The 14998-nt window shown below is 40.7% G+C and overlaps 1 protein-coding gene across 1 annotated transcript in view; it reads left to right on the plus strand.

Annotated features, from left to right (window-relative positions):
* The window catches only part of NDFIP1 (Nedd4 family interacting protein 1), a 43983-nt gene that overhangs the window by 22526 nt on the left and 6459 nt on the right, over positions 1 to 14998 (plus strand). The window contains exons 3-6 of the mRNA XM_077326934.1: positions 6839 to 6969; positions 8096 to 8183; positions 8891 to 9015; positions 12089 to 12155. Of these exons, the coding sequence (XP_077183049.1) occupies positions 6839 to 6969; positions 8096 to 8183; positions 8891 to 9015; positions 12089 to 12155 (411 nt within the window). The remainder of the gene's footprint in view (positions 1 to 6838; positions 6970 to 8095; positions 8184 to 8890; positions 9016 to 12088; positions 12156 to 14998) is intronic.

Raw genomic sequence — 14998 nt, forward strand, 5'->3', positions numbered from 1 at the left:
TCTGAAGAAGCTTATTGAATTGAAAAAGGAAAAGCTGGGTCTACTAAGGTGGGGGCCTCTTTTCCGATGCCCAAGGACATCTTGCTGCTTTTGTCCACATTCCCCTTTAGAACCTTTTTATAGCAGCTTGGTTAATGGACTGACCTATAATACAAAGCCCTAGGAGTCAAAAGTTTCCAGCTGGCTTAGACAGAATGAAATTTTGTGACAGCAGGCAACTTGATGAATAATACTTTCATTCTCAGTTGGCTCTCCACTCTTCACCCAAACAGACACCTAGATATTTTATTTTTTACTGTGGTAAGTGGGGCTTCTCTCTGCCTTTATAGTATAATCCTAAAGGGAATTTCTACCTTCTAATTCATAGAAGTCAATAGATGTAGAAGGATATTACTGTTTAGGATTGCACTATTAAGTTCACTGTCTTGAATTATGGACTGAACCTCACATGTATTTTGTGCATTAGCTCTGGTGTAGAAGGATTAACAAAAATGTGTCTCTAAGAAATTGCATATTTTCAGAGCTGTGGACACAAATGGTCTGACATTTTAGTAATTTAAGCATAGATGCTGAGGGAGGAGTGAAACCCTTGTATGGTTGAATTCATAGTGGCCTGTCTTTAGAAAATGGTGAGTTTGTACCAACTAGGTGGAAGAGTTATGACCAGGAAAATTAACTACCAGAAAACCAAGGCCATGGCATTTGGCAAACGTCCAAAATCTAGAACATGGATGCTAACTGGGCACAAAATTGGACAAGTAACCACATTTAAATATTTAGGTGTATATATTCAAGCCTCTGGAGCAAAGAGCACCCATTATTCATATACATCAGAACTAGGGCAAAGATCAGCAAATAACATACTGAAATTCTATCGAACAAAGGGCAGATTCTTTATACCAGCAGCCCTGAAACTATACTCTGCTAAATCTCTAGCCCAACTCACTTATGGTGCATGTTTGGGTGCTCCGATATCAGATACTATCAAACTTGAAAGGGTCCAGTCTAAATTCCTTTGGGCACTCCTCCAACTTCCATGCTGTGTAACTAACTCCATGGTGCGTCTGGAAACAGGAATGTTAATGGTCCAAGACAAAATCTGCCTGTCAGCAATAGGAATGTGGCTGAAATTAATACATAATCCACAGGGTATAGCTTCTTTAACCCTGAATGACAACTTCCAATCATCTTGGACTAAGGCTGTCCATAGAGGAATCAAAAGTCTGGGCTTCTCCATACACACATTATCCATATCTTTATTAGCTTATGATCAAGCTGCATCATTAGTTAAGCAGCGGATATGGGACAATCAACGTCAACTGGACCTCCAACATTTTTTGGCCCCAGTTAAAACAAGATATGTTCTGGCCCCTGCCACTTATCTGTCTCAGCTGGTAATAAGTAAACAAAGAAGGGCATTTACCCTTGCAAGATGCTCTGTCTTGCCTTCAGCTCTTGTAGAGGGTCACTATAAGAACATTCCCCTTCACTGTGACAATATTTTTGTGGGAGTGGCGAAATTGATACAAGAGAGCATATATTGTTCCACTGCCCTGCTTATGTAGACATTCACAGCAACTTGATCGAACCACTTCTTAAAATGTTGCCAGAACATCATGATGTAGATCAAGCAAAGAGGCTGCTAAGTCATGAGTCCCCCCAGGTGACAACTCAGCTGGCCAAGTTTTGTGCTGCCACCATAAAAATCCGATGCTCTAAAGTAGCATAGTTTTAAGTTCTATTTTATGATCTATTTTAAATTGTATTATATTAAATGACCATATTTTTTTGGTCTCTTATGTAATGACTTCATATAACTTGGTCTGAACGACTGTAATAAAGTTTGATTGATTGACTGACCAGGAAAAGATTAGCAAGACCTATTTCTAAATAAAAAGGAACCCACAGCCAGTGCTAAATAATTTAATTATATTTTACTGCCACAGGTAAATTGATGGTTTTTGATAGTCCACAGACATGTCAAGCTTGATAGTCTACACTCAACTAGGGTTTTGTGAAACCCTGGGGTTTCTTGACAGTCCTGGAAGGGTTTCCTGAATGGGTGGGAGTTAATTAATTTTTGATATATTTTTTAATTTGTTAAACATTTATTGGTGATATGACCATATATGGTCATGTTGACCTACCCACCCCTCTCCTAAAATGGGTCTGAAGTGGGTGGGAAGGGGAGGCCCCCTGGTGGGTGTGTACAAAGCTATGTTTCCCAAGCATATTCTGTGTGATTACACTACTACTGGGATTTCTCAAAACCTGTAGAATGTTTCCGGGGTTTCTCAATGTTAAAAAAGTTGAGAAAGGCTGGTCTACATAAGATGTGTGACTTTATTCATCTTAATCGGGCACTGCTTTACCAGGTTGCTTGTTTCTGCAGATGGGGATTGTATCTGCTAGAAGAAGAAGAAGAATAGTTGGTTCTTATATGCTGCTTTTCCCTACCCGAAGGAGGCTCAAAGCGGCTTACAGTCGCCTTCCCATTCCTCTCCCCACAACAGACATCCTGTGGGGTGGGTGAGACTGAGAGAGCGCTGATATCACTGCTCAGTCAGAACAGTTTTATCAGTGCCGTGGCAAGCCCAAGGTCCCCCAGCTGGCTGCATGTGGGGGAGCGCAGAATCAAACCCGGCATGCTAGATTAGAAGTTTGCACTCCTAACCACTATACCAAATTGGCTAGTGTTTCATCACTTTTTCCTCACTCTGCTTTATCTGGAAGCATGTTCAAAAGTCAAGTAGAACACATGGTCAGCATCAATAAATTAAAAATCCAGCTTCAAGAGATCATGGAGGTCTTGGGTGAATCAAGGAAAAATAGTCTGACAGTTCCCCAGTGAGTCCAAGGCTATCCCTGACTAACTAGAGCCTCTGAATTGGAGCAGTGGTGTTAACTGCCTAGCCCAACTAACCCTGTGCCCCTCTGTAGACCATCAGGGTTGATGCAACTCTCCTATTTAAGCACTTCACAGTCTATGCTGCCCAGAAGGCCAGCATAATTCAGGCTGGTAATTAAGATGAGGGGTATCTAGTCTGTTGCCTGGGCATTCAGTCAGGATACATGTAACCCGCCTCGAGCCTTCGGGGGGAGGCGGGTAATGAATATGAATATGAATATATCTCCACTTCAGGCACTGGAAGCTTTTAGAAAAATATCGGGAAAACATCCCCTTTGTTCCCCTTCCTACCTGTGGATTAATCTGTTAATGGCAGGTAGATTTGTTGAAAGGGTACCTGTTTAGATATTGGTGTGTTTTCTAGTTCAGGGTGTTGTGGTTTTCTTGGTATTGTGAAAACATTTTAAAAATGCCTAAATAAATAACACAATAGAAAAGAAGTTTCCTAGAGATACTCTAGAAGTCTATATCACCTGAAAGCCACTTGAGTCCTAAGTGCGTGGTACAGTCTGGATAATATGAAACTGAAGCAGTCCTCTCCACCATTGATCACAATAATACAAAGGTACGGAGGTTTAAATAGCTAAACCAAAACTATCTTGGGACCTTTAGACTTAGATAACATATAGGTGTGGAATTGTTCTGAGAAATAAAACTGAGGGAATTGGTGGGGAATTGATTGGACCAAGGCAAATAGCTGAACCACATGGCCAACAATGACCTAATTCCTCCACTCTGTTGATAAAATGAGGATTGTCTGTTGTCTTTCTGGAATGTTTTACCTAGGCAACTGCTTGCAATCAGCCCCACCCCCTATCTCCCTTTACTTTATCACATTGCATTCTGCATGGCTAATTGCAGCTTTAGCCAAGTGGTTTTGGACAGCCAGGAAATGCTTTGCCTCTTGGGCTTGCTGTAATTGGGCTTGAAGGTTATTAACTTTTCTTTGTAATCCTCTAGCTTCCTTCTCTCCCTCCTGTGCTTTGCTTAGTAGGGCAGCTAATTATAACTTTATCTGCTATAAAATCACACATCCCTTTTGCTCTTATCCACATGCTTCTGTATGTTACTTGCTCTTTTCTTATCTTCATGCCTTGTCCTTGCATCATCATGTCACTCTTTCTCATACATGCACTCCACAAATCACGTGTACTATAAACACTTCCTTCTGTGTGGATTAAACTGGGCACAGTACTCCAAAACAATTAATATGCTTATGAATTCACACTCCCCTCCCCCCTCACAAAGCACCCTAGCTGCTTTTCTGAACTCATGGTTCACATTGTTTGGTTCCTTGACTCTGATCCATCAAGGGCTTTAAAAGCGTGGAACTCTTGGCCTCTGCCATGTTATTTAATTGCTGTGTTACACTTGGGACTAAGTATGAACTTAAAAGCATCTGGGAGTTTCTTGGACTTTAATATCCCCTTACCAAATCTTAAGTCAAAACCAGTGGGGAAAGGACCACTTCCCAAGCCAAGTTAAGGCTTCCTTTGGCACAACATTGACCAGACCAAATAAATAGCCTGACTACCATGAGTCTGTTCTTTGGATGCTTTTTACAGTGGAGCCATAGAAAATTTGCCCTTGGTTAGTCCAGTACCCCAGTATTGTACTGGCCCAGCCAAAAGCCTTATAGCCCAAAAGCTCAAGAGGCTCGCCATGCAGAAAACAGTATTTATGGAATTAAAATAGAACTACCTTTAAGGTTCTTGCTCAGCTGTGCAATTTCAAAATGAATCCTGAGCTGTTGAACTTTGGCAGCTGATGGTGCAGATTCACTGTTCCTACTCTACTGGAAGTTACTAGAATCCCATGTGCCATTTAAAGGGTAGTGCTAGTCACTCTTCAGTACAAGGGGCCCTACCTTTCCAGTAACCAGCCCAACCAGTGAATCCGTGAATTGCACTGATGAGCCCAATCCAATGTGCAATTATTATGTTTAGTAGGGCAAGCAGGAGGATATGTGGACTTAATGCAGCCCATTCACCTTAGTAAAAACTTTAATATGAGTGCACCAAGAAAACTGATAGATTTTGGATTCCTTTCAAGTCAAACAAACAATGCTGCTACCACTGCTGTTTCAATTATGTCAGAATGCAGAAGAGACATATGTCTGCATTCTCTACAAATTCTGTTACTGTGTGTGATCAGTGCATGTGTGCTTTAAAGAGCAATTCTAAGAAAATCCTAATCATATCTATTCCGTGGGGCTTAGTCAGATGTTCTTAGGACTACATTATTAGACATGTCTGTGCAAAGGGACCAATATTCCAATTTAAGCCTGTTGTCACAATAAGGTATAGGGAATGTAAGGAAGAAACCCTTGGTATTTATCACTTCTCTCTCTGAAGAACTGTTGACTTCAGTTTTATAGCTGACTTAAGGACTGTACTTAGTCTGGGCAAACATCAATGTGAAGGGCTATCAAGGAATCATTTCACAGTGATAAGGCTCTTAAATCAAGTTTAGAAAAAGCACTGAGACTTTGAATATGGTGAAATAAAAGGTAGCACTTTAGGGAAAATAATACTGTGAAAAATTCACAATAATAAGCATGATAGTAGTTTTATTCATTAATATTATAGTTCCAAGGAGCTTGTCTGTTTATTTTATAGTTGCTGACCAGGTATGAATATGACACTGCTGTAAGTATTGAGAGTTTAGTTTGAAATCCCATACATTTACATTTTTATTTTGAAAAAAATTTTCCAATGAAAACTCATAGCAACTTAGAATATTCTGTTATATATTTTAATAATAGCTGGAAACAGAAAGTTTCAGAGGAGAAAATATTGTTCCGATTGATTATTTAATGATATTTCTCTCTCCTAAGGGTGTGCATTTGAATCTATCCAAGCTGACAATATATCCAAAATATACCCGATTGATATTTTTCAGCTATATCCAGGATTTTTTTCTTTTTAGGGGGGGGGTGACTGAAAAAAAATCACACAAACACAAAAAGAATCCTGGATATTTTCAGGAATTAGGAATATCAGGGGAAACAGCTTTGAGGCAGGGAGACTGATTTTGGTCTCTCAGCTGTCCCCTCAGTATCTTCTGCACTCCCTTTAAATCAGCCTGTTTTAAAGGGACTACAGGGGAAAAAAAGGGAAGCCAGCTGGGAGACTGCTCCTCACCTCCCAGGTGTTCTTTCTGCAGCTTCTTTAAACCAGGCTGGTTTAAAAGGGACTTTTTAAAAAAGGAGGAAAGCAGCTGAGAGACTGATAGGCTGTTCCTTCTTCATCTTCTTCTGCAGTAGCTTTAAACCAGGCTGATTTAAAGGGACTTCGGAAAATAATCAGTGGAAACACCTGAGAGGCTTGGAGACAGTTCCCAGCTGTTTCTGCTCCAGATTCTTCTGCAGGCCCTTTAAACCAGCCTGGCTTAAAGCGACTGCAGAAAAAAAATCTTAGAAAACAGCTGAGATGCTGGGAAATTGCTCCCTACCTTACTGCTGCCCCCTTCCTCTGCAGTCCCTTTTAACCATTCTGGTTTAAAGGAATGGGAGAAAGAACTGGGGAAAACAGCTGAGAGCAGGAGCAATGTCCCCCCCCCCCCACTCAGTTGTATTTTGTGGTTTTGCCACTCCCGGGTTGTTTTCCCCTCTCTTTATTTTCATCTTACGTCTATTGGACCCGAACAAATATGGATTTAAGGTGAATCCAGGATCTAAATACTTTGCTGGTATTTGGATCCAGGCTTTTTTTGGAAATTCTGAAGGGAGGGGGATTCCAATAGATGTGAACTAGAAAAAAATATCCACACCCTAATTCCTACTATCTTCACTTCACTTCCTGGTTGAAGAATTTTGAAACACGATACTCAAATAACTTTCCATAAATAATAGTTCATAGTTTTAACTACATGGATGTTGATTATTTCCATAATTAATCCACATTCTCCCCCTCTCCCTCTTTTTCCAAGTGTATTTTGACTACAAAGATGAGGCCGGTTTTCCCAAACCTCCTTCTTATAATGTAGCTACAACACTGCCTACTTATGATGAAGCTGAGCGAACTAAGGCAGAAGCTACCATTCCATTAGTTCCAGGAAGGGTAAGTGTTCTGTTTGTTGGTGCATCTTTTTTGTGTGTTTCCTAAGTCCTTGATAGTGAATGCGCAGTTTGTCCATAACAAAAATTGAGCAATAGTACCTTTAAGACCAACAAAGATTTATTCAAGGTGTACTCATGACCAACATGGCTGCCCACTTGAATCCATTTGGCCCATGGTTACTGTGGATTGCTACCAAGGGGCTGATGCTAAGTAGTTCATTACTTCCCCCTCCCCCATCCATTTTTGGTTCCATTTATTTTTAGGTTGTGATCAAGCATCTTGAATTTTTTTCCTGTGGTTAATTGGGTAAAATTATTTTATGTTATATTTGTAGACAAATTATTTTCCTTGATCTTTTGTTAGCTACTTGAGGTAATTATCAAAGTTAGAAGGTGGGATATAAATGTTTTAAACAATCAAATACTTTTTCTATTTGATAAAGAAGAAGAAGAAGAAGAAGAGTCGGTTCTTATATGCCGCTTTTCCCTACCCGAAGGAGGCTCAAAGCGGCTTACAGTCGCCTTCCCATTCCTCCCCCCACAACAGACACCCTGTGGGGTGGGTGAGGCTGAGAGAGCCCTGATATCACTGCCCGGTCAGAACAGTTTTATCAGCACCGTGGCGAGCCCAAGGTCACCCAGCTGGCTGCATGTGGGGGAGCGCAGAATCTAACCTGGCTTGCCAGATTAGAAGTCCGCACTCCTAACCACTACACCAAACTGGCTCTTTAATTTAATTTAATTTAAATTAATTTAAATCAATGCTGTTCCCTGATAAAAATTTATTATAACCTTTAGGGAAATGTGTTTTTAAACACTGCCTGATTCTCTCCTCTCACTATGCAAGAGTATACATTTTTATCCTAGATTCTAGCAATCTGTTATTTTGTGCGCTATATTAAACAGAAAGTCACTTTACAAGTGTAGCTTCTTTCTTTTGGTTGGCTTTCAGTGTGGATCTGCCCTTCATGTATGAAAAACCCTGCTCTGACTTTTGATGAAAAAGTATTTTGCATTGATGGATTAAAAAAAAAAGAGAAACTTTTAAACTTGCACCAAGACAATCTAGATTAGGTTTAATTAACCATTTATTAACCAGTTTGACCCATTTCCCATGTGTGTTCTAGGAGGAGGACTTTGTGGCAAGGGAGGACTTTGATGATTCTGACCAGCTGAGGATAGGAAATGACGGCATTTTCATGTTAACTTTCTTCAGTAAGTACATAAAAAAAAAAACAACTGTAGAGTTGTGGATAAGCAAGATTTACTTTTACTTTTTAAGATAGTTCATTCACGTGGTGGACATCTTCCTAGCTGAATATCGATTATCCAGTCGGACTTTGTGGTCCATGTGGATGGTGATGGATCTGGTAACTGTCTGCCCACTTTTGATGTGCTTAATTCTGTGTAACCACTTCCATTAAGCACATAACTGACATGCTAGTCATTTCTGATCATGAAGATTTTTGTTGTCTACTCAGAATACTCTCCCAGTTTCTTATTTAGTAGAATACCTGGGGTGTTTGTGTGCGTGCGTATTTTCCAGATAACAGGACTTTGTTCACATGCATGCTGCATTTACGTATGCATTCTAGGGGCAGAACGTGTAGTAAAATGGAAGTATAGACAGTGAACAGCTGTCCTTGAGAGAAGCCTGCTTTTTAGCTTTCAGTGTAGGCTGGCCCATAATTTCATTTCTAAAAACAGTCATCCTTCTATAAACACTGAGGTCTTCTAGTGATGCCCAAGTTCCTGTTGATTTCAGGAGTGTCTCTTAGTACTGAGCCCCTGAGTTTTTAAAGACATTTTTTCTAACTTTAGTAGTAGGATAATTGACACACTTGCTTTATTTATATTAGATTGTTGTGCTTTTATGTTCTGCAACCACATTATGAACTTCTTTTCTCTTCCCCCACCCCCAGTGGCATTCCTTTTCAACTGGATTGGATTCTTCCTCTCTTTCTGCTTGACTACCTCAGCAGCAGGAAGATACGGGGCCATTTCTGGGTTTGGTCTCTCTCTCATTAAGTGGATCTTGATTGTCAGGGTGAGTAGCAAAGTGGAAAAAAACCCCTAGCAGCCTGGACAAAAAAGTAACGCCTCAGGGTCTGTCACACAGTCTAATACGTAAAAGTACTCTGGTGTTTCATCTTTTTGTGAAATGTCTTCCGGTTTGGTGTAGCATAGTAGTAGGTCTGTGAATTATATCAAGAATTAGTACGGGAGCAGAATCAGATTGATGTGCTGTCTCTGGATCAGCATTTTGAAAATCTTTCAAATTGCATACATTCTGAAAATAACAAACCCAATATCTGAAATAGGATTTATTTATTTACTGTAGAAAATTTCTGCCTTTCTTTTTTTATTGTAAACATATAAAGCGGCTTACAATCAAAGGGTAAAATATGAATAAGACTTGCTTAAGGGGTAGTTAGTTAGTTGCAACTAGACCAAAGGGGGCTTGTTGTACCTTATTAAGTAGCATTGATTTTACGACATTACATTTTCTGGGCTAGGCCACACTTTGCCAGTTGGCAGAAATGCAAAGAGGGTCTGAAAAAGCTGTGATTATGAAAGTAAAACCTTCAGCAGTGGGGATGGCTAGAGAGAGGGCTTTTTGGACTGGAAGAGGGGGACAGTGAAGTATGATAGATAGTAAGCACAGTCTACCATCTGGAGCCCACACTTGGACCTTCTGAATACTCCATGATTCTAGCAAAACTCCCAGAATGTTTATGTATTGTTCTGCAATGACATTGTCATGATTTTACTTGTGTTGCTGTGTTCTGCGGATGTTCAGATTTTCAGTGACCTAAGCTAGATCATCCAGGACATTGAAGTATAACTTCTAAATAGGATGGAATTGACCTATTTTGTTTTCCAAAAATTCCACTGCTTTCCTGTCTTTCTTAAATTTACCTTCAGTGATGTAACACTTAACTGCATATTTGAAGATTTGCATGTTGAGAACACTGAATGCATAAGTATAGCTTTCCACCCCTTTTCATCTGTAAGTTGTCTTTCAGCGGAATATGGTGCACTTTTTAGACATGGTTTTTTAAGAATGAAAACTAAACACAAGATTCATCTTCTGATTCTTATAGCATGGCCTTGTCCTGTGGCAGGCAATAAGTGATTGCATTATTAGAGCCCAGACCTGCACTTGGTATTATTGACCCCTAGGGGAAGTAAGTGCAAGAAGTTAACGTAATTTGCATGGCAATGGCTTTTCTAGGATCATTGTCAGTTCTAATTAGAGTTGGTAACTGGAGCTGATGCAAGAAAAGGAACTTGCATGGTAAAATTTATATCAGAGTTAAAAACCTCTAAGTCTATCACAACCCACTTAATAGTGTATACAGTAAACTGAAGCCATATGTATTGTATGTGACTCAGCCAGCTCTTGGTGTTCCCACAAAAATGGCTTTTATGTCAGTAGTTCCTTTGATCTTGGAACTGTACAATTTCTCCTTTCAGTGCAGCCTTTTTCTGGCTCCAGTCTTTGAGTTCTAAAGCATCATGGAGCATATCATTAAAAGAGCTAACAAGAGTCAGCATGGTATAGTGGTTAAGAGGGTTGGACTAGGATTGGGCTTGCCTGGACTATCCAAGGGACATGTGAAGTTGTAAGGAGATTGGCTGTAATGGCTTTGAAAATGCCTCAGTACAATACATTACTGTATTGCTTGTCGACGGCTTGGAGAGAGAGAATAGATTGATTCATTAGACTCTATAAACATAAAATTAATAAATCAAATCTGGTAGACCCAGGTTCAAAATCCTGCTTATACCCTGGGTGGCCTTGAGCCTGTCACACTCTCTCAGCCTATTCGCAGGCTTGTTGTCAGGGTAAAATGGAGGAGAGGAGAACGCTGTAAGCCACCTTGGGACCCCACTGGGAAGAAAGGCGGAGTGTAAATTAAATAAATAAAAAATGCTCTCTGCAGCTGAATAGAGTTAACCACTAGAGGGAAAATGTTTACATTTCTTCATCATCTGATTTTAGCAGCACAGAGTCCCTAGTAAAAGTGTAGGAGTCTGGCAACTTTTGCTTCACCAGGTCAAGCACAAGCCATTAGCTGCCCAGTGTGGCCCTGTGAACTGCTTGTCTGCCTCCTACATTTTGCAGTCCCATCCAGGCACCAGTTGTACTTGGCTTGATTATGGGGGCTTGTTTAAAGCATTGATAAAAGTACATCTCTTTAAAAATGGCCCTAGTTTTATATTACACACATCCTCAGAACAGGTGGATGATGCTGGGCAGTGGGACAGTCAGTGTGACATTTGAGGTGCATTTTTCTATTGTTCCATTAACTGGGCTATACTGGCACATTTTTTCACTTTTAGAGAATTTTGTCCTTATCCGTTTTTGTAGTTTGATAGTTGTTTACATGTATGAACTATCGTGTTCTATATGGAATCATTTTTATTCTTACCCGTTTGATTATTCTGCCAGTACATGTGTTTTTTGGTTTTGGGCTTTTGTTTATTTTTCTGTTGTAGAGTTCAATTCTTTTCTTTTTTCTCCTGGTAGATTAATGTACCAACATTTGCATTTGAAGATAAAGTGCAGCATGCTTAAATCTGGCATTTGTCCATTCCTGCCATTTAAAACAGTATCAGTTCCCTCCTACAATAACTGTCTGCAATAAAATATTTCATCTCTGCCCTATTAGTGTTGTTGTTTCTCCTGGGACTCAGCTGCTGCAGTTCCTGTCTGCTTTGTATTCACCTGAGATGAAAAATAATGCCCTTATATTTTGTTGCACAGAAAATGCATTGGTGATACTGTTTTTGAAGATGATGGCTTTATTTTGCTGTTCCTGTCCTGGAGAATGCAGATGATTTGCTATTATAGAAGCAGTATGTGTTATCCCACTTGAACTCCTCTGAGGGAAACTGCTGTAAATCATAAGCAGCAATTATTAGCACACTACTACCATTGGAATGTGTGCTGGTGGGAGCATCTGTAGCAGTAATTCCATTACAAAGCCAATGATAAAATGCCTGTGCATCTCAGGAGTGCCAATCACTCATGACTGCCTGATCTTGTATGCTGTGCTGGTCTCAGAACAGCTTCAGTGCTCTGACTTTTTTGGGTTTTTTTCTCCTTTTTTTAGTTCTCCACCTATTTCCCTGGTTACTTCGATGGACAGTACTGGTTGTGGTGGGTGTTCCTTGTATTAGGTGAGTGTTTAAAGTGGATTTCAGATTCTTACCTCACTAAATGTGAGCAGTTTTTTACATGTTGCTGATTCCTTTGAAGGGGAGAGATTGATTTTTAATCTTGTGGCAGCTAGGATTAATCCTTGTTGGTCTTAAAGGTGCCACTGGACTCTGATTTTGTTTTGTTGTTCAGGATTCAAAGGAATCCTGCCATCTAGTGGATGATTTAACTCTTTTCATGTGAAATTTTGCAAAACTGAGGAGTTCAACTGTATTATTATTATTATTATTATTATTATTATTATTATTATTATTATTATTATTATTATTATTATTATATTTATTTCCCGCCTCTCCCGATAGGCTCGAGGCGGGTCACAACAACTAATCCCATTAAAATTCCCATTAAAACATCAATCTACTAACATGGCGGCTAAAAATCCCATCCCTCCCCCAATTATTAAGAAGTGAAGAGGAAAGGATAGGGGAGTAGTGTACACTCCAACTCCTAGGGGGGGAGCGATGTTCCTGATTCGCTAACTCCAGCCTCAACCATAGACCTGGTGGAAGAGCTCCGTTTTACAGGCCCTGCGGAAAGCTGACAAATCCCGCAGGGCCCACAGATCACCCGGGAGCTCATTCCACCTGGTAGGGGCCAGGACTGAAAAAGCCCTGGCCCTGGCCGAGGCTAGGCGCACTTCCTTCGGGCCAGGGACGACCAACAGGTTCTCACCCGTAGAGCGTAAGGCCCTGCGGGGGGCATAGAGCGGTAGGCAGTCCCTCAGGTATGTTGGTCCCAACCCGCGTATGGCCTTGAAGGTTAAAACCAAAACCTTGAACCGGCTCCGGGCAGCAATTGGCAGCCAATGCAGCTGCCTCAGCACCGGCTGGATGTGGGCCCTCCAAGATGTTCCAGTGAGGACCCTGTCAGCTGCATTTTGTACCAGCTGTAGTTTCCGGATCAGGGACAAGGGTAGGCCTGCGTAGAGCGAGTTACAGAAATCTATTCTGGAGGTGACTGTTGCATGGATCACTGTGGCCAAGTGGTCAGGGGACAGGTAGGGCGCTAGTAGCCGGGCCTGGCAAAGGTAGAAAAATGCCTGGCCCGCTACTCTCTTGACCTGAGCCTCCATAGTCAGGGAGGCATCAATGGTCACACCCAAATTCCTGGCTTGGGGCACGATGGTAAGTTGCACCCCTGCTAGGGTGGGTAAACGCGCTACCTGTTCCCGCCCCCTTTCCCCCAGCCACAGGACCTCCGTCTTGGAGGGGTTGAGTTTCAGGCGACTTCTCGAACCATTCTGTCACCGCTTCCAAACATCTGGCAAATGGTTCTGGGGGGGAGTTCGGGTGACCGTCCTTTAGGAGATAGAGCTGGGTGTCATCAGCGTACTGATGGCAACCCAGCCCAAAGCTCCGTACCAGCTGGGCCAGAGGGCGCATAAAGATGTTAAACAATGTGGGGGAGAGGACCGCACCCTGAGGACCGCACCCTGTAAGGAAGCACAAGAGCAGAATCAGGAAGACCAGATCTCTTCAGGAAAGTTGGAGATTATATAAAAGAAACAATAGAGGTGCAGATGAAATGTATACCGTGGAGTAGAAGGGAAATAGACAAGTCCAAGAAGATTAATAGCAGCATCAAGCCATACTGGGCTTCCTTGGAAAAGTAGAAGTCTAGCCTAAATTAGCAAAACAAAAGAGCACAAATTGTGTTGTAATAAATGTAATGGTACAGTGGCTGGAGTGTCAGACTGGTATTTAAAACAACCAGGTTCAAATACCTAATCTGCCCTGGAAGTTTAGGCCAGCCACACACTCTCAGCCTAACCTACTTCCCTGGGTTGTTGGGGCAAAAAGAGGAGGACGGTGTTGTAAGCTGCTTTAGATAACCATTGGAAAGAAAAGCAGGGTATAAACATCTAAATATAAGAGGACACGGAAAGCAAAGAAATAATTTGTGGACCATAAAAACCAACATCTATCTATTTAAATATATCATAGGAAACAAGCCTGGGAGACAAGAGGAACTATTGGGCAAAGTTGTGAAAAGAGTACTGAAGAAAGACAGTGAGACTGGGATAAGCAAAAACAATTATTTACAGCAATTTTCATTGATAGATTATTTTAGAGATTATACCAGGAATTTTTTTAAAAATATAGGCAATTAAATTAAAAAGAACTAATTGTGAATTTAACAAGACACTGAGTCCAGATGGCATTTAAACGTGAAACTGCTGAATTTACTTATTAAAATCAGCTTCTTTAGCAGAGGATTGGGGGACAGGTGGCTAATGTAACACCAGTTGTTTAAAAGCATCCATGGATTTAGCATTATTAAAATTAGAATCATTAATCATCTGCAGGCTTCGTTTGAAAATGAAATAGCATTGTTCCTTGCAATTAGGAAGTGTTGCGAAGCATATAGATACAGTGTCAAGTGTATACATATTGGATATATATCATATATTTCCAGAAAGATTCTTACCAATGCTTTCTGAGTTAGCTAAGCAAACATCAGAGAAAAGGACATGTGATCTTGTGACTCATTAACTGATTAAAGGATAGGAATAAATCGATAGTTTTCATAGTGGAGGAAAATAAGCAGGGGGATCCTTCAGGGATCTCTTTTGGCACCAGTGCTGCTTTGTCATAAATCAGCAGCATTTGGGAGTGAGCAGTGAGGTAAGTAGCCTTGAAGATGACACCAAAAGATTCAGGCTGTTGAATAGACAAGGGAGGAAATAGCAAGTGACATTTAGGGTAAGCAAATGCAAATGTTGAATTCTTGCAAGCTCAGGTTTTGCTCTTGAAGTAACTTGAAGTGTTTGTATTTAAACATGCATTTAATGTGTTATTAAAGT

This window comes from Paroedura picta, chromosome 3 (assembly GCF_049243985.1).
Source record: "Paroedura picta isolate Pp20150507F chromosome 3, Ppicta_v3.0, whole genome shotgun sequence".
Lineage (NCBI taxonomy): Eukaryota > Metazoa > Chordata > Lepidosauria > Squamata > Gekkonidae > Paroedura > Paroedura picta.